Raw genomic sequence first — 19324 nt, forward strand, 5'->3', positions numbered from 1 at the left:
AGTCTCATCTAAACCTACATAATTTATTATAATATACATAGGTCGTTCAACCATAACATGATGGAAATATCTCGTGAATAGATGCTTTATATAAACAGGAAGTCACTCTGTTTCCAATTACTTAAAAGTGACGCAGCGCAAAAGCTCTGTCACTTCTGTAATTCTATTGGTCAACTGGAAGTTAAGTTCGCAAACATTCTCAATGATTGGTCAAAATAATATTCTAATAAACTAACTTTAGCAAAATGAAAACGGATTATCGTGGGTGTCATGTCATGTGTCATATCAATTATGATGTCAGTTGTGTTGTGTACTGTGTGAAATGCACACGGTCGATTATTTTGAAACCTTAGTGTTATAATATCATTACATTTACAACAAAAACCTAAACCATGACGTGAATACTTTCGATAAATTAAATGAAGCTCCTCCGCTTATAAATCAGTATTTTTTATGTTTAAGTGAAGTAAAGTCGTGAAAATGATCAATTACAAGTACTTGAGTAAAGACCACTTGGAGGGTTTCGATAATTATAAGGTAAGAATTTCATTGTGTTATGCGGAATATTTATATTTATAATTTTCCATAGCGAGTGCTACTGTCTCATTTATGCGTCTCTAAATATTGATTACTTACATAACCTTAAAATAACTAGTTATGCGCATCGCATGACATGATGCCGTACATTAAAAGCGGTAATTAATTAGTTAAAACTTGTTTTAACGATAACTGTTCAGGATAATCTTATTATTTATACCTCATACAAAGTTCTTATTTCATATCCAATGTGATTAAATTTGTTTTCAACATAAATATTGAATATGTGAGTTTTCAATACACAATCAACTCGATAGCTTATTAAAAATTCATTAGGTGATAAAACTTATACACAGAGTGAAATAGGTATTAATTAAAAGAGCATTTTAATTAGGTACTTTTAGAGATTATGGTAAAAATTGGAGAAAATCTGTAAAGTTTGAGTTTTTACTATGGAAATTTATGTAAAATGCAAATAATTTTTTTTTAATCTAGGCTCAAGCCTGAATACTGACTTTCATAAATTGTCTGACTGATGAATGTTACTTGCAGGGCCGGATTAACCCTAAGTCAAAGTAGGCAACTGCCTAGGGGCCCCCGCCTCGGCTAGGGGGCCCCGGCGGCTCAGCGCGCACCAAATAAAATCTTGTTTCATAGGGTCAAAATTGAAAGGGGGAAGAAGACGAAAGTGTCCCTAGTTTTTCATAGGAATGCTCGACCTCAATTTACCATTGGTTTGTGTTCCACATCTCCTCTACTTCAGCTTAAGGTGGGATCAGACGGTTCATGTTTTGTTCATTTTCTAGTTTCAATATTCATCTTTCACTCAAAGTGACACGACTGAACACAAAATGAACCAAAAATGAAAAATGAATTCATTAGTGAAAGAATCCAACAATGTTGGATATTTTCATTCGGCATCATTCACTCGCACTCCGAATGAACAAAACATTAACAGTGTGAACACATAAATGAATGTTCATTCGGATTTTGCATATTTTTCTCGAATCCTGTGGTTATCTAGACAAAGATAACGTAACAGCAAAAAATGGCGTTCAAGTGGAACGAACAAAATAAATGTCTCTGGAACCACAAAATTGATGAGTATAGTATAAAGACAGATCAATTGTATAAAATCTCTAATTAGTGATTTAAACTTAAACTTCTATAGGATATAGTTTTTCTAGGTACTGTATAAATATTCCAGAGTTCCAAAACAATCGCCAGTAGTAAGATATCGCAGTACAATTTGGAGTTTTATTCGGCTAGGTGTCTGTCTCATGACTGTCTCTCATTAAAGTGTTTTCTTTGCTTCTTGTTTGTTAAAATCTTTATTAAATGATCACAAATTAAACTTTCTTATACCAAGACGTACAACTTCATTCGACGCCATAGTGAAAGAAAAGAAAAAAATGAATAGTCCTTCCAGCAGCCGTGTGATCGTGAAATGAAAGGAAAATTATACATTCACTCGAGTGAACATTCATCCGAGTGTCGAGTGAACCGTCTGATCCCACCTTTAGCCTTTGGCCTCGCTGCGCCAAGCTCAGCCTGTGGTCTCGCTTTTTAATACAATGGACATTGGTTCGTGTCTGTGCTCAACTATTTATTCTGAAGCCTGATGAAGCACGGCTTTGACTTCGCATGAAAGCTCGCCTCACTGGCGCACTTCGGACTTTTAGGCCCAGATGAAGATCGATAGGTACCCGGCCTTTTAACACGCTTTCACAATTTGCGATATTGTTAGCAAAAAATTTCGCGCTCGCTGCGCTCGCGTTTATTTTTGATTCTTTAGTTGACCCTGTATCATCTACATATTAGCTTGACTGGTGAATGAATAGAGTTAGACCAAGAAAAGTCTGCAATGATATTTATAGCATACGCAATATATTAATTAATTATATATAAATTATAATTATGGCATAACAATTTTGATAGCACTCGCAGTGCAAGTGTTATTTATACGTCATAATTTCATAGAAGTTTTGACGTTTAAAATAACACTTGCACTGCGAGTGCTATCAAAATTTTTGCAGGCTTATCTTGGCCTAATTCTAGTAATTTTAATAATTTTAACATATGGAAATTCTTTACTATTACTTATTAAGTTAATTCTAATCATGTGGCTCGGCGTTTGGTCTTATGGTCGGACAATCGCTGTTCAGCCTCGCAAAATATGAACTATTGAGAAAATCAACTTTGCGGCACTAGTTGAGCTTAAAATTTGCCATTAGAGGTAGATAGGAAAGTGACGCTGAAGCTCACATCTTTGGTATTCCACTGGGAATTGGCCTTAAGCCTAAATGGTTCTCCCCACACTTGACGCGACGGAATCGGCAAAAACCAATAGAATAAAGCTTTATACGTCCACGCAATAAGAGCGAAAAAGACATCGTTCGATTCGGATCGGCTGGACGGCTGGGCTGACGCCTGAAGATTGAAATTAAAAACGCAAACTAATTATTTCCCTGTACTGAATATGCTGTGTGCAGAATTAACTGTAGGGGGCCCCGAGCCTCGCACTGCCTAGGGGCCCCGACATGCTTAATCCGGCCCTGCTTACTTGGCTAGAGATTTTTCTTGTGTAGGGCTCAAATTAAATGGTTATACTTACTAGTGCCTACGCCAACTATTAGAATCAGTTGCCAATTGAACCCCAGACTCCCATTAGGTGTATGGCAAAAATCCGGGATAACATGGAAAAGATGATGATGACCAAACATTGAGGTTTAGGTGTGGGAATGTTCTAAACTAGCCAAAAAACCGGACAAGTGCAAGTCGGACTCGCCCACCGAGGGTTCCGTACATTTTAGTATTTGTTGTTATAGAGGCAACAGAAATACATCATCTGTGAAAATTTCAAGTGCCTAGCTATCACGGTTCATGAGATACAGCCTGCGGAGTCTTAGTAATAGGGTCCCGTTTTTACCCTTTGGGTACGGAACCCTAAAAATGAGTAAAACCTGTACAAACAAACTATTTTAACATTTCTTAGCCCATTTGGAGCTCACCACTAATATTTTTGATTCATACAGGCCTATTCGGATTTCGAGATAATCACAAGATCTTGAGACGATTTAGAGATCAACTAGATCTACATTAGATATTGACTAGATGTGACTTGGATATCTAAGTCAAAACATGTCGAAATCGTTCAAGAGGACCTCCAGAATCGCGGAAACGTCAAATTTGACATATCTATCTTACAAATATCTTTAAATTATCCGTATCGTAACTTGTTGAAGTCTAGTTGAAATCTAATTCATTTTCCGAATCGAGCCGATAGTTTGGTAATTATTTTACAATAAACAAAGTTATAAATACACAAATTCATTCCTGCACCCAAAACCCTGATGTATGACGATGACTTACTTTGGGCCTAGGCAGATTGAAATAGTAATGACTTTAAGTATTTTAACATCTGTGAAAGTCAGTTAATAATACTTCAACAATCCACATTAAGGGTCAGTTGCACCAAACCGTCTGTCACCGTTAAAGCATTCACTAAATTTTATTGTATGGGAAGTTTCATAGTAGTGTTGATCACTCCGCTAAATCTGGTTGGTGCAACTGGCCCTTAGTCTATGTCAGCCATTCTCTAAGTGTGTTCCGCGGAACCCTAGGGTTCCGCAAGAATTTAGAACACTACGCTTTAGTCGCCTCGAAAAATTTTACTATGCAAAAAACACACTTCTAAAAACTATTGTTTTATTGTAGGGTTCCATCAAGTATTTCGCTTTCCAAAAGGGTTCCGTCAAAAAAAAAGATTGAGAACCACTGGTCTATGTAATGTGAATATTCAGTGTAGCATGCACCAATCTACTCAAGCATGGGCGAAAATCATATCTGCGAGGCCCTTTTCAATGTGTTTTCCCAAGGTAATAAAAAGGTTGGCTTTGCGAGGCCCCCCTGTGCAACGCCATTCGCCCACGCCTGGCTACGCCACTGTGAATATTTTATGTCTAACAAATCCTTAATATTTCCAGTATATGGCGATAGACACAAGCCCCCTCAGTGTCTATGTAATGCACCCATTTTGGAATAAAGTGGTTGAGGTAAGAAATATCAACTTATTATACTTGTAGTAACTATGAAATACTTATGGTCACTGGTTCGGTGGAAAGAAAAAGAGGAAGGAGCCGCAGTCCTAGGTTAGAGCACTATCCTCAGGAGTTGATCTTTTCATCTGCAAAATATCCTAAAACAGTAATTAATAATTTGGCCATGACATGGCAGTTTTCATAAATACTCAATATTAGTCATTTGTAAAATACTGCATTAGAGTAGTATCCCATTGTACAGGAAAGTAGCTATACGTATTCATACCTATAGGTAATTCTATCAATAATTCGTTATTTTTCTGCACTCATGCATACATTTGGTTGGTACTTTTAGCTTTGGGAATTTCAATCATTGATTTCCTGTTTACACATTGTTTTATCTCACTATACATGTATATGCTATAAATATCCATGAAGGAAAAATGTGCTAAAAACAGAAATGTAATGTGTGTGTGTTGTGAGCCATAAAAAAAGTGGTTCCATACTTCACACAATACCTACTCAAAAAACCCTAAAAAAGTGTTAACTTTTCTAACATTGCCTACAACTTCGTCTACCCCCCACGTCCCCTCCAAGGCCTCCAACTACCCGCGTCACCCCATTACATTAATTTAGAGAATAAATTCCAGTACAAAATGTACTTATGTGTAGGTATATAACTTATAAACTGCCAGAATGCCAAATTGTTGTAAGAATATGAAAATATCAACTGCCTAATAGCTATTATGGTTCATGTAATACAGTTTGTGTGTCTACGAACAGAGGCTTAGTAATAATTATCTAATGGGCACCTTTTCTCTTCATCCAATGTTGAAGATTAGAATAGATACTAGTAGCTCTGTGAGCTGTAGACCTCGATATTAGCTTAAAAATGAAAAAACCGGACAAGGACTTTAGGTACGGAACCCTAAAAAATACGTACATACTTTGTGGAGTCATTATCACAGCGAACTCACAATAGTCTTAAGTGCCAAAGTGCCATAGACCCTACTGGCGCTTAAGTCCTTTATGCCAAGTTCCGCCTTTTTGAACTTTTTCCTAAAAACGAAACGACACAAAAGTCTATTTTAACTACTGAACCTACACAAACACCCACACACAAAATATCACAAGAATTGGTTGAGAATTGCGACCTGTAGAGGAGAACATCCGGACATACGAAAGCATTTCGCCCGGCTAAAACGGAGACCTTCGCTGACGCTTCGGTCAATTAGTATATGTATGTATTTAGGTGATCTATTTAAATATGTTTGTCTGCAGGATGGCTCATGAATCATTCATTTTATAAGTTATTCATAGTCTAGGTCGAGATCTTTATCGTAAGATATTATTATCAGTATGGTCCGATGCGCGTCACATATTTGTAAGAATACGCTTGTATTTAGTGTATGTGTATGTATATAGAGATAATGAATAAATATCAAGGTGTGTGTGCATAGGGTTTTAGGTCAGAATACTGTAGAGTGGCATAAGTAAACATGGCACTGACAGACTTTGGTATGCAACTATTTAGGTAGGTACAGTCAGTATCATAACGGATCAAACTACGCGTCAAACGTATTAGAAGCTTGACAAAAAGATATATGTCTCTATAAATATGTAGGATCATTAAACTATATCAGATACTTTTGATCGCAATTGTTTTTTTTTTCACACTTACAACTATTTTTACTTTTTGATTGTAGAGAGTTATCTCTATAAAAGTATTACACACACACACACACACACAAGTATTACACTACAGAAACTTTTCGCATGTTTCATCCGCTACTATTGAATATTGATTGTACTATACTATTAAAGTTTAACTGTACTATTAAAGTTTAAGGAAATTTACAAGTATGTATTCATATAGAGACTGTAGCCTATTACCTTCTCGCGTTACGTATTCTACTAAAATTTGTCACACACGGGTAGGTATTATGAAAAGGCTATTGGCCTTGTCTGAAGGATAGTCATACAAAATTTGTAGCTATAATAAGACAACATCCACATCATACATACATTGTGTTGAAAATTGTACGAGTAAAACGTTTAACCTTACGAACGTCACGCCTATCTTGTACGGCGTGTTGTCGTGAATCTGGTCGGAACGCACGTAGGTTGTCGATATTGGGCTGTAACCACGCAATATTCATCAAAATCTGCTCAGTAGTTTCGACGTCACGTTGAAACGTAAAGTCTGACAAAAAAGAGTAGAAATTAAAAAGTGGCAATACTGTAGTGTCGTCCCATTCAAACCAATTTATATAATAATATATTTGACTGTAGATCAAATATATTGCTAAAATTATAACTGTTCATTTTTTGGCGTAGTCTGATTAAAACATGCAAGACATCTAGTTTAATTTACTTTGTTTCCAGTTGGTACCCCGCTGGGTGGCCCCGAACCTGCTCACATTCCTGGGGTTCCTTCTCACCGTGCTCGACTTCGTTCTTCTCTCGTGGTACGACTACTCGTACACGGCCGCCAGCGCCAGGAACGAGACCATAGTGGAGTTGGGCGAGCGGCCTGAGGTCATACCGCAGACGTTGTGGTACTTCCTAGCGGTGTTCCTGTTCCTTGCGTATACGCTAGGTGAGTTGTAGTTCATATGTTGTGATATTACTCTCAGAAGGCCGCCAGCGCCAGGAACGAGACCATAGTGGGGTTGGGCGAGCGGCCTGAGGTCCTACCGCAGACGTTGTGGTACTTCCTAGCGGTGTTCCTGTTCCTTGCGTATACGCTAGGTGCGTTGTAGTTCATATGTTGTGGTATTAATCTCAGAAGGCCGCCAGCGCCAGGAACGAGACCATAGTGGAGTTGGGCGAGCGGCTTGAGGTCATACCGCAGACGTTGTGGTACTTCCTAGCGGTGTTCCTGTTCCTTGCGTATACGCTAGGTGAGTTGTAGTTCATATGTTGTGGTATTACTCTCGGAAGGCCGCCAGCGCCAGGAACGAGACCACAGTGGAGTTGGGCGAGCGGCCTGAGGTCATACCGCAGACGCTGTGGTACTTCCTAGCGGTGTTTCTGTTCCTTGCTTATACGCTAGTTGCTTATACATAGTTCATATAAATTCCAATCTGTAATGACGACACAAATACATAGAAAATGACACACGTCAAAGGAAAATCTTGCACACCTCGATCTCTTTTTGTGTACGGATGAGTCACAACACGCACCGCGCTAGTTGTGTGCATGCCCAGTTGGGCATGTGCTTCGGCAGAGAGGAAATAGTGCGAATGCCGACTCCCTTCCCGGTGTTGCTCGAAGCTGAGAACTCTTGACTTACCAATTCGTGTTTATATAAGAGCACATTGAATTGCAGATGGTATCGACGGCAAGCAGGCGCGCCGCACGCAGACCTCGGGCCCGTTAGGGGAGCTGTTCGACCACGGGCTGGACTCCTACTCGGTATTCTTCATCCCGGCCTGCCTCTACTCCATTTTCGGATGTATGGACTACTCTGTCAAGCCTATTAGGTAAACTTCAACCCCTTATTCTTAAAACCTAGTGGCTTTGTGAGCTGTAGACCTCGCATACTGGTTGATGAGAGTGGCGTTCGTGCGCTCTCAGGTGGCTGACATAGCCTATTTTAGAAGTAAATTTATGGCATTTATGACTGAGTGACTCACCACCTTCGATATAATAATATCGGGTGGAACAGGACGAGGGACTTTTACGCAAACGGGGAATTGTTTAGGCTACATACTTTATTTTTAAATCACGTTAATATTTCTAACCGTTTGTGAGATACAGTTTGTTAAACATTAGTGCAAAAATCTACATGGTTCAACCCTAGCAAGTAGATCCAATGTAAAGTCAAGTTAATGACATGTGTCGATTTTTTAATCCAGCTATACGATTATAATAACTCGATTGTAGATCACTTAGATATAACACTATCCTTTTAGCTCGGTCTCTATAAATGTTCCACCCTGTATTTTATGCTAAAGACGTAACCCAATTGTCAATATCTCTGTATCTGAGAGCACGGCAATGCCGAGTCGAGCAAAACAATGTCAATATCTCTGTATCTGAGAGCACGGCAATGCCGAGTCGAGCAAAACAATGTCAATATCTCTGTATCTGAGAGCACGGCAATGCCGAGTCGAGCAAAACAATGTCAATATCTCTGTATCTGAGAGAACGGCAATGCCGAGTCGAGCAAAACAATGTCAATATCTCTGTATCTGAGAGCACGGCAATGCCGAGTCGAGCAAAACAATGTCAATATCTCTGTATCTGAGAGCACGGCAATGCCGAGTCGAGCAAAACAATGTCAATATCTCTGTATCTGAGAGCACGGCAATGCCGAGTCGAGCAAAACAATGTCAATATCTCTGTATCTGAGAGCACGGCAATGCCGAGTCGAGCAAAACAATGTCAATATCTCTGTATCTGAGAGCACGGCAATGCCGAGTCGAGCAAAACAAAGATGCGCGGCCGTACCATCCTTTTCTCGATCCTAATAACTTCCGCCGTATAACACGCCACGTCTTGTTCCAGAATGTACTACATAATGTGGAACATACTCCTCAATTTCTACCTCAGCCACTGGGAGAAGTACAACACGGGCGTGCTGTTCCTGCCGTGGGGATACGATTTCAGCATGTGGGTGAGTACAGTTCATTTTATGTTAAACTTTATGGCAACAAAAACGGATCGCATTGTATGGAAACCTCACACAGAAGCCCTCTATTTATTAGTGCCAACTGTGAATGTTTAAGTTTTCCAGGCCTTACAACGCACAAGAGACCACGTGAACTTTAGGGTAGCACCTGCTTATTGTCGTGAAGTGATTAAGGGTCGGTTGCACCAAACTGTTCGTATCGTTAAAGAGTTCGCTAAATTTTTATGTATGGAAAGTTTCATAGTAAAGCGCCGGGGCGCGCCGGCTGACGTTGATCAGTCTGTCAAATGTGGTTGGTGCAACTGGCCCTTAGTCAAGTTCAAGTTTTCAAATTAGGTCACAAAGGGGAGACCAACGCGCAAGAGCGCTGTAGTCGTATTTCATGTACAACGGTTACATTCACGTAAATTGTTGGTCGCTATTGGCGACATGTTTCGGGCCCAATGGGGGGCCCTTCTTCAGACGCGAGTGCTCGCGACGGCTGCACTCCGTGCACTCACACAAACATGTCGCCAATAACGACTAACAATTCATGTGAGTGTAACCGTTGTGATTTAAATATTTTAAAATGTGTCTCACGAAAGTTTAATTTCGAGTAACTTGTCTGTTTCAGGCGTCAACAATATTCTTCCTGTGGACAGGACACGCGGGCACGGCCTGGTACAAGCGCTACCTAGTGGGCGGGTACACACTCGCTGATGGGTTCGAGTGGCTGGTATACGCCACCGGCGTCTTCACCAACCTGCCCGTGGCGCTCTACAACACGTATCAGTAAGTTCCCCTGGTCACAGTGTAAAACGTAACAGTGGACCCACGTCTTTGATGTAAATGCCGACACCGCACAAGAACACAGTAGGGTTGTCACAGACTTTTACACAACTGCCCAAAAAATACAAACATTTCAAATAAAACACGCGAGCCCTGTAAGTAGTACCGAGCTACTAACAATAGCGACATGCAGCTCGGGTGCGCGCGAAATGCAGTGAAGGAAAGTCTTGATGGCTTAGTTTCCCCTCTGAGTTCATAAAAACTAGTGCCTATGTCCGTTTTCCTTCTATGCCCAAATTTTTGAATATATTTGTAGTTGATTCATTTAGATAGATACTTTTAAGTACATTATTTGCGCTTTTTTTCATATGTTATAGGCTATTTGACTCATTAATTAATTGTTATTTCAGATCATACAAGCTGCGGACGGGCAAGATGCGCTCATTCACCGAAGCTCTCCGACCACTCTGGTCCCTACTGACAGTATTCACAGTGTGCAGCGTGTGGGTGCACTATTCACAACGGCTGCCGGACCACGACCCCAGGATGCTGTTCCTGCTCATTGGGACGCTGTTCAGCAATGTCGCTGTAAGTACACCCCCGAGCAATGACAACAGGTCACCATGAAGCTCAGACCACTCTGGTCCCACCTGACAGTATTCACAGTGTGCAGCGTGTGGGTGCACTACTCACAACGGCTGCCGGACCACGACCCCAGGATGCTGTTCTTGCTCATCGGGATGCTGTTCAGCAATGTCGCTGTAAGTACACCACCGAGCAATGTCAACAGGTCACCTTGAAGCTCCGGCCACTCTGGTCCCTCCTGACAGTATTCACAGTGTGCAGCGTGTGGGTGCACTACTCGCAACGGCTGCCGGACCACGACCCCAGGATGCTGGTCCTGCTTATCGGGACGCTGTTTTGTGGAGTTGATCTGTGACGCAATCACAAAGTGGCCAAAAGATCTTCGACGAAAACTCGCAACCTTGAGTTTGGGCTCATCAGAAAAATCTGGAGATCGTATATGGTGTAAATCTAGTTTTATTATTTGTAAATTAGCAGGTGAAATGGGATGGCGAGAAGTCAAATACTTTGTGATCGGTGATTTATTTTATTTATAATTAATTATGATTAATCGGACAGAGTTTCCACTTAGTAGTTTATCAATCAGAATGAACACCCAAAATGAGGGTGCGCTGGCTTTTATAGGCTGGCTTGTCATCTCCCACTCCGAGGCTCGGCTAGGCAGCATGGCGGGGCTGGTGGTAGTGGGGCGATGACGTGGCTTGGCTGGCTGGGCGGTTGAATGGCAACAGGAATGCGTTACACTCGGCCGTCCTGAAACAATTGCTCCCGCAATGGGGAGAGAATACACCATTAATAATCGAATAAATAGACACATGCATCATTAAAATTCTAACTTTCCAAGAGATCAATAAGGTCCTCAGTTTCTAATTGCTCATCAGTACTACTCTCACTATCTGACATACATGCTACACTTTTGTATGGTCTTATGGCATCTGCAGAGACAAGTCCCATTAACTTTTTGTACCCTCTTACCCCTTTTATACTCCTAACTTTGTACCTGTCATTACCTAACACTTTAACCACTATATAAGGACCGGAGTATAAATCATCTAATTTGGAATTTACCTTGCTAGCACTACTTACAGGGGCCTGGTTCCAGAGAACTAGGTCTCCCTTTTTATATAGAACACTGTTTTTACGCTTTTTGTCATATTGTCGTTTCATCCTAGCACTAGCAACCTTGTTTCGAGCTACTGCCTTTTCACGCCTAGTTTGTATGGGTTCCTGAACCTGACCCGGAACCGCAAGATCACACACAGACCTACTGACCCTAGCAAACATTAAATCAAATGGTTTGTATCCAGTGGAGGCATTCAGAGTGTTATTAATACCCCAAATTATGTTAGGTAAACTATTAGCCCAATTGTTGCTAGCACTACTAGGGTCAGTAGCCCTTAACGCGTCAAGAATCGTACGGTTTGACCTTTCCACTTGGCCGTTCGCCCTTGGGCAAGCAATGGTACACAGCGTATGACGAAACTGTTTTTCAAGTGAAAATTTTTTAAAATACCTACTGGTAAAAGCTTTCCCATGATCGGATACGATCCGTTCAGGAACGTCGAACAAGCTGAATATCTTCCTAAGCACGCGTATAGTTTCGACAGAGTTAACAGTGCGCGTAGGTTCCGCAATAACAAACTTGGAGAAGGAATCTGTCACTACTAACATATACTGGTACCCTTTTTTTGTTTTGCAAAAGGGTCCCAGGTGGTCTATATGTATCATTTTCATGGGCTCCGAGGGTTTAGGTATAGGATGTAATTTACCTGCTTTCTTTCCGTAATCACCCTTGCCATATGCACAGTGAAGACAGCTCGAGACGTATTTCCTAATAAACCGCGACATTTTAGGAAACCAGTACACCGATTTGATTAACTCTGTACATCTTTTCAGACCTACATGGCCGATGTCATCGTGATGCATCTGTAGGATTTTCCAACGCGCGAAACTGGGAACTATAAGCCGATTACCGTTGAGCGTTTTACGATAAAGTCTATCATTAATTAAGGCATAGTTATTTACTATATCCAAGTCCGTACACCCACTATTTATCAAGTCGATCACAGTTTTAAGTTTTTCGTCTTGTTGTTGAACCGTAAGAAACCAATCTGTCACCTGTCACTTCGAGGCGATTGACATTGACACTATCTATGGCCGGCGAGGGACGTTCCGATACACACTCCGATTTACTTTTCGTTATCAAAGAATTTAAATCCACGGGATTTCGGCTAAGTGCGTCTACATGCTTCATTCGCTCGCCCGGTCTATAATCAATGTCAATGTCAAAGTCCTGTATCAACAGCCACCATCTCGCGATTCGGGGAATGAGGTCGCGTTTTGTTAACGTGGCGGTGACAGCCGTGCAATCTGTGACTATCTTCACTCTTTTTCCGAATACATACACACGAAATCTGCGCAACGATTCAACTACCGCCAATGTTTCTAATTCATAGCTATGATAAACACTTTCTTCTCTACTCGTGACGCGGCTAAAATACATAACGGGACGTAAGGTGCCATCGGATTGTTTCTGTAATAATATACCTGCGATGCCTAGCTTACTCGCGTCAGTATGTATCTCTGTTTGCAGTAAGGGATCGTATATTGCTAGCACGGGCTTTTCGCATAGCTTACGTTTAAGTTCATCGAAACTATGTGCTTGTTGTTCGCCCCAAACCCATGGAGTGTTTTTTTGTGTTAGTGTCGTAAGCGGGCGAGCTATAGTTGCAAAATTATATATGAATTTGCGAAAATAACTACAGAGGCCTATAAATTGCCTGATTTCGTGCACATTACGTGGGACTGGGAATTGAGATACGGCTGCCAGCTTTAATTCACTAGGTTGTATGCTATTCGGAGAAATTTGGTGACCTAGATAGGTAACTTCTTTTTGCAGGAATGAACATTTACTCATATTTAATTTCAGGTTTTCAGCTTTCAAACGGACCAAGACTTTCTTTAGTAGTTCAATACCGGACTCAACGTCAATTGATGGTAGCAATATATCGTCTAGGAAAGCTAGAATTTCGTGATCGCCTACAGATTCTACTACCTTATTAATCAAGCGCATGAAAACTGACGGCGAATTGGCCAAACCATACGGGACACGTGTATACTCAAAATGTCCTTTGCGTAATAAATCCTGTCTTATGTGTATCCTCAGGCCTTATATTGACTTGGTGGTATCCTTGAGCCAGATCCAAGCTAGTGAAATAATTTTTACCGGCCAACCTAGACAGCTGGTCGTCTATGTTAGGCAAAGGATATCGATCGCGTATAGTAATGGCATTAAGTGATCGATAATCGACACAGAGACGATAATCGCCATTTTTAGGGTTCCGTACCCAAAGGGTAAAACGGGACCCTATTACTAAGACTTCGCTGTCCGTCCGTCCGTCCGTCCGTCCGTCCGTCCGTCCGTCTGTCTGTCACCAGGCTGTATCTCACGAACCGTGATAGCTAGACAGTTGAAATTTTCACAGATGATGTATTTCTGTTGCCGCTATAACAACAAATACTAAAAACAGAATAAAATAAAGATTTAAATGGGGCTCCCATACAACAAACGTGATTTTTGACCAAAGTTAAGCAACGTCGGGAGTGGTCAGTACTTGGATGGGTGACCGTTTTTTTTTTGCTTTTTTTTCGTTTTTTTTTTTTTGCATTATGATACGGAACCCTTCGTGCGCGAGTCCGACTCGCACTTGCCCGGTTTTTCTTTTTAACGAGGATAACTGGAAAGGCGTAGCTTGATTCTGACTCTTTGATAATGCCTGCACCTAATAAATCGGCTATTTTAGACTTTAGGACCGCTTGCTCACTGAGAGAGAGTCTATAAGGACGATAGTAAATAGGATTATCATTTTTCAAATTGATTTGCATTTGAACTAAATTGGAACAGCCTAAATTCTTCGTGTCGTTGGCAAAACAATCACTGTACTCGGATAATAAATCGACAAGAACCTTATGCTGCGTTTCATTTAACGGACCTATCTTCAAATCTACTATTTTAACACCCCCTATAATATGTTGTTTACTAGCTGAATCGGCTGAGCTGATGCATAAAACATTTTGGGCTGAGGAAGATGGCAATAAATCGGAATTTTGACTAACCTGGGCTTCCATGCAGCTCTCGGCACGCAGCAGAACGGTGCCCTCGCTCCATTCCACGTCCTTGCTGCCAGTGTTGACGACTTTCAGGTAGCCAGCTTCGCCGCGAAGAAGAGTAGCGGGCAGCGAGTAGGTAACTCCGTGCAAGTCGTGGTGTCGCGCAGGTGTGACCACATCATTATCAGGTCGGTTCCCAAGTATGCGAACCTTGATGATGGATGTTCCTGGTGGCAAGCATTCCTTCACCGCGGTAACAACCTTGAAGCGCTGGGTTTCGCTATCCACATCCATGTTTGCCATAAAATCTTGTTCGGTGATACTTAAAGTGGCTGCGCCTCTGTTGACTATCAGGGTCACGCCGTCCTTATTAATAATAGGCTGGCCAACTATTAAGTCAATATCGGTCATCTCGACGTCCGTTAGATATGCTTGGCAATTTACGTCCAGGCTGTCAATTTGTAGTTTAAACTCGACTTCACCTTTGCTCTCCACCCTGTCGCCATAAAATCCTTTAAATGCGACTTGTGATGGTTTCACTTCTAAGTTGAGCAGATCTGCGATTTCCGAATTGAGAACGTTGACCTCGCTTCCGGTGTCCAAATAGGCCTTCACGTAGACGTCGTTGATTTGAGCGGTCTTCTTGTAGATGTTATTATGCTTTTGAATCATCTTGATTTCCTTTACAGCTGGAGTCGTCTCGTCTCGAGTTTTTAGGTTATCTGGGCAACGTGGTGCAATGTGCCCCTTTGCGCCACACTTGAAACAGGTGCGCTGGTCAGGTAAAGGGCAATTCCGTACCAAATGCCCGGTTTTCTTACAGCGTGGGCACGGATCTGCCTCAATATTTACCGGCGCTTTCTTTTCAGTAGACTGACGTGTACCGTCCTTAGAACCGGCACGAGTTACATCGGCGCCATGAAATGGCGCACGGTAGTCGTCCAACGCAGACAGGAAACGCTCGTACAACTCCGTCGGCTGATCGCATTGGAATGCTCTCGCATTTGATTGCAGGGTAGGCGGGAGGCCGCGGATGATGCAGGATACTGTAGCGGCGTTGGACAGCTTGCACCGATGACACATGGCGATTTTTTTCTTGGTAGTACTTTGTCATGCTTTCGTTCGGCATTTTCTTCCTGTTAAGCATTTCTTCTAGTATATTCGAATAATCTCGATGTTTCGGAAAAGCACGAAGAATCATTTCCTTCCAGTCTTCCCATGAATGATCGTACTCTTCAAGGCGATTATACCACTTACGAGCTTGGCCACGCAACTTGTCCTGGAGATGGAATGATTTTGTTTTATCATTCCAACCGTGGATGTCTCCTAATTGGTCGATTTTCTTAAGCCACGTCTGAACGGTACAGTCCTCATTATCAGGGTCGAATTCAGGGATCAGGGATGCAGCACGATGGTGTTTTGTACGTGCTAGCACCGGTATATCGTCTTCCAAGGCTTCAAAGGCTTTATGCACTTCTTGGGTCAAAAGACTTTTAAGAATTTTTCTTGCTGGTGGCGTAGACGTACCGTCTTCTTCATCTTGATCGTAAGTAGCGTCCGTAATTTCGATGTCTTCGTCACTGGCGGAAGCGGCCACGTGTTCAGTGTTCCAGTCAGGTGGTCGTGGTCGTTTTTTTGTTGCCGCTCGCGTCATCATTAAATTGTAGGTACTCGTATCCCAATTTCTGAATGTAAATTAGCAGGTGAAATGTGACGGCGAGAAGTCAAATACTTTGTGATCGGTGATTTATTTTATTTATAATTAATTATGATTAATCGGACAGAGTTTCCACTTAGTAGTTTATCAATCAGAATGAACACCCAAAATGAGGGTGCGCTGGCTTTTATAGGCTGGCTTGTCATCTCCCACTCCGAGGCTCGGCTAGGCAGCATGGCGGGGCTGGTGGTAGTGGGGCGATGACGTGGCTTGGCTGGCTGGGCGGTTGAATGGCAACAGGAATGCGTTACATATTCTAAAAACTTGTCCTCTTATGTTACAGTGTCGCCTAATAGTCAGTCAGATGTCCAACCAGCGCTGCGACGCCGTCAACTGGCTTCTATATCCACTGGTGTTGTGCGCCTCGGTGGGACTCATGTTACCACAACATGAGCTGACTGCGTTCTACGGCGTCACTGTGCTGGCTGTGTTGGCGCACATACATTATGGAGCGTGTGTGGTACGTATTCAATTATACACGGTGATTTCTCTGAACATGCATGGGAGTCAAACCCTCTTAACACATTTACTGCCAAGAACACGTATGTGTGTTCATTTTGTGACTGGAAACGGGGCGCCCGGCACCTAGTGTTAAGTTTCGACTTTCGTTTGATCCATCCTGCGGGCTGAGCACGATCGCATTTTTATCACTTGTCGCCATACCTGTCACGTTCTATCAAGTATGTAAGTGCGAAAGCGACAGTCGATAAAAATACAACCATGCTGCCACCGCTGAACGCGACATCCTGTATGCATTATACATAGTGTTTAACCTCCTCGGCACTGAATTTCCACGGATGCGGAACGCGGTATTGACATTTCAAAGTGCTGAGACTCAAGGGATTAATCCAACTATAGCAATACGGAAAAACTAGAATATATTAGAGATAGCTTAATTTGTCATAAAGGGCCGCAAGGTCTATTTTTAATCCCCGACGCAAAAAGGGGAGTGCTATAAAGTAAAGATAAATTTAGTGTGTAAGGGACCGATTTCAGTGCCTTTTTGATCGAAAGTGCTGTCGGACGAGACGGTTCTTAGATAGGTTTCATCTCACTGGAGGCCCTATTTAAATTTTGTTGGTGAAGCTTAACAGTTAAATATTTTTAATAAACTTTTTCTCCGAAGCAGGAGGCCCCCGGGTTCAAATCCTGTTAAGGGCATTTATTTGTGTTCATCACTGAGTTAGATGTTTTCTATGTATTTAAGTATTTATATTTATATTATATATATCGCCGTCTAGTACCCACAACACAAGCCTTATTGAGCTTAATGTGGGGCTAGGTCGATTTGTGTAAGGGATTGTGGTATTTCACCTGTCCCATTTCTTTGTCGAATGTGTCTTGCGTCTCACATTTTGCTTAATGAGAGAATGGGATGCACAGACATTGGACCAAGGATGGAATACCACCCTAAGATTTGTCCCATAATATTTATATTTCTGTTCTCAGGTGCAGCAGATGTGCGCCCACTTCCGAATAAACTGCTTCCATATAAAGAAGCGCGACGATTGACTCTTAGACGACAATGCGTGTTAGTAACAACATCACACGACATACATATCCATTACAACACTTGAACACTACTCCAATTGTTCAGTACTAGACATTTTAATGTTAAGGGGCCCACTGATTAACAGTCCGCCGGACGGTATGGGCCTGTCAGTTGTTCGGAACTGTCAAAATTTTGTTCTAACTGACAGGCCGATACCGTCCGGCGGACTGTTAATCAGTGGGCCCCTTAAGGCAGCCTTTACCTCGGTAACTTAATTCAGAATCATGTATTCTGAAGAGTTGCCGAATATTCGTGGCATCTCTAATTACAACCACTGTATTATATTATAAGTTGGAGTATTTGTATCTATTATGTTGTTAATTATGCATATGTTGTTCTGATGTAATGTTACGTTGAAGATTATGCACAGTGTCTTCAAAAATTACATCAAACAGTACATTGACTGCTTATAAAACGCTGTAATGTACTTCATATCATATGTACTGTTTATTTACCCTAATTCGGTATTACATGCAGTCAAAAGTGACTAAGCGGACTAGGTGGTCAAATTTACCTAAACACACTCTTATTCTGTTAAAAATAAAGTTGTGTTTAGATTTTTATCAACACCTCATCCGCTTAGCTACTTCTGATGCTGTATATTTTAAAACAATCATGATATATTTTTAACAAACTTTTTCTTGTGCATATATTTTCTTACTGTTTGTAACGCGCATTGTCTATTTTTAATTTATATTGCTTTTTATAGCTTGTGTTTTACAGTAATCTTCTTATACATTTTTATTTAACATTAATTTATTTAATTTAAACAATGTTTATTGTACAGTTGAGATCTAAAGTGTAATCATATAAGTAATGAACTTGACTGTCTGTACTAAAACATAATTCTTCTTAGTTTTATCTTAGTACGTGTTTTAATATTTTATTCATAGACCCAGGACCTATTGCATGGTTACTATTAATAGTATTAGCTTGTATTTTATTATGCATTAATAGTATTTGCTTGCATTTTATGCAACAATACTATTAATAGTATTTGCTTGTTTTTATTATGCAATAGGCCCCCAATTGTAACATTTAGTATTATGTTGAAGATCTAACAGTGTATTAACCCTTTACTTTAATTAAGCCAGCTTCAAGTCATTATTATTAAGTTTGGGAGCTATTCATACGTAGTATTGTCATTTGGAAATATAAATATATAGTAACGACTATTCATTCGATGGATATTTTTATAAGGCCTAATTTAAAAAATATACGAACGTTTGAGACGAGGATATGGCATAGATTCAGTGTATTTTATACAGAGTATACAGTAACCCAAATCTTAAATGAACACCCCTCCAATATACGTTTACGCTTACATCTATACTCTGTATCTTTAGGTATTTAAATAAAAGTAAACAAACAATTTGTAC

The 19324-nt window shown here is 41.0% G+C and overlaps 1 protein-coding gene across 2 annotated transcripts; it reads left to right on the forward strand.

The window, feature by feature from the left end:
• The first annotated feature begins 314 nt into the window (after positions 1 to 314).
• LOC134800515 (ethanolaminephosphotransferase 1-like) lies at positions 315 to 17991 on the forward strand. Of its 2 annotated transcripts, XM_063772984.1 has the most exons (9): positions 315 to 537; positions 4524 to 4592; positions 6963 to 7176; positions 7909 to 8062; positions 9090 to 9198; positions 9827 to 9984; positions 10392 to 10569; positions 16677 to 16853; positions 17843 to 17991. In XM_063772984.1, exons 1-9 carry the CDS (start codon positions 481 to 483, stop codon positions 17903 to 17905), a joined length of 1179 nt encoding a protein of 392 aa, XP_063629054.1. In that variant the 5' UTR covers positions 315 to 480; the 3' UTR covers positions 17906 to 17991. The 2 variants fall into 2 exon arrangements, 1 of the variants encoding a protein (XP_063629054.1); XR_010145545.1 differs by lacking the exon at positions 17843 to 17991 and having other exon boundaries at positions 10392 to 10742; positions 16677 to 16816.
• The last annotated feature ends 1333 nt before the right edge of the window (positions 17992 to 19324 follow it).

This window comes from Cydia splendana, chromosome 20, assembly GCF_910591565.1.
Source record: "Cydia splendana chromosome 20, ilCydSple1.2, whole genome shotgun sequence".
In the NCBI taxonomy this organism is placed as follows: domain Eukaryota; kingdom Metazoa; phylum Arthropoda; class Insecta; order Lepidoptera; family Tortricidae; genus Cydia; species Cydia splendana.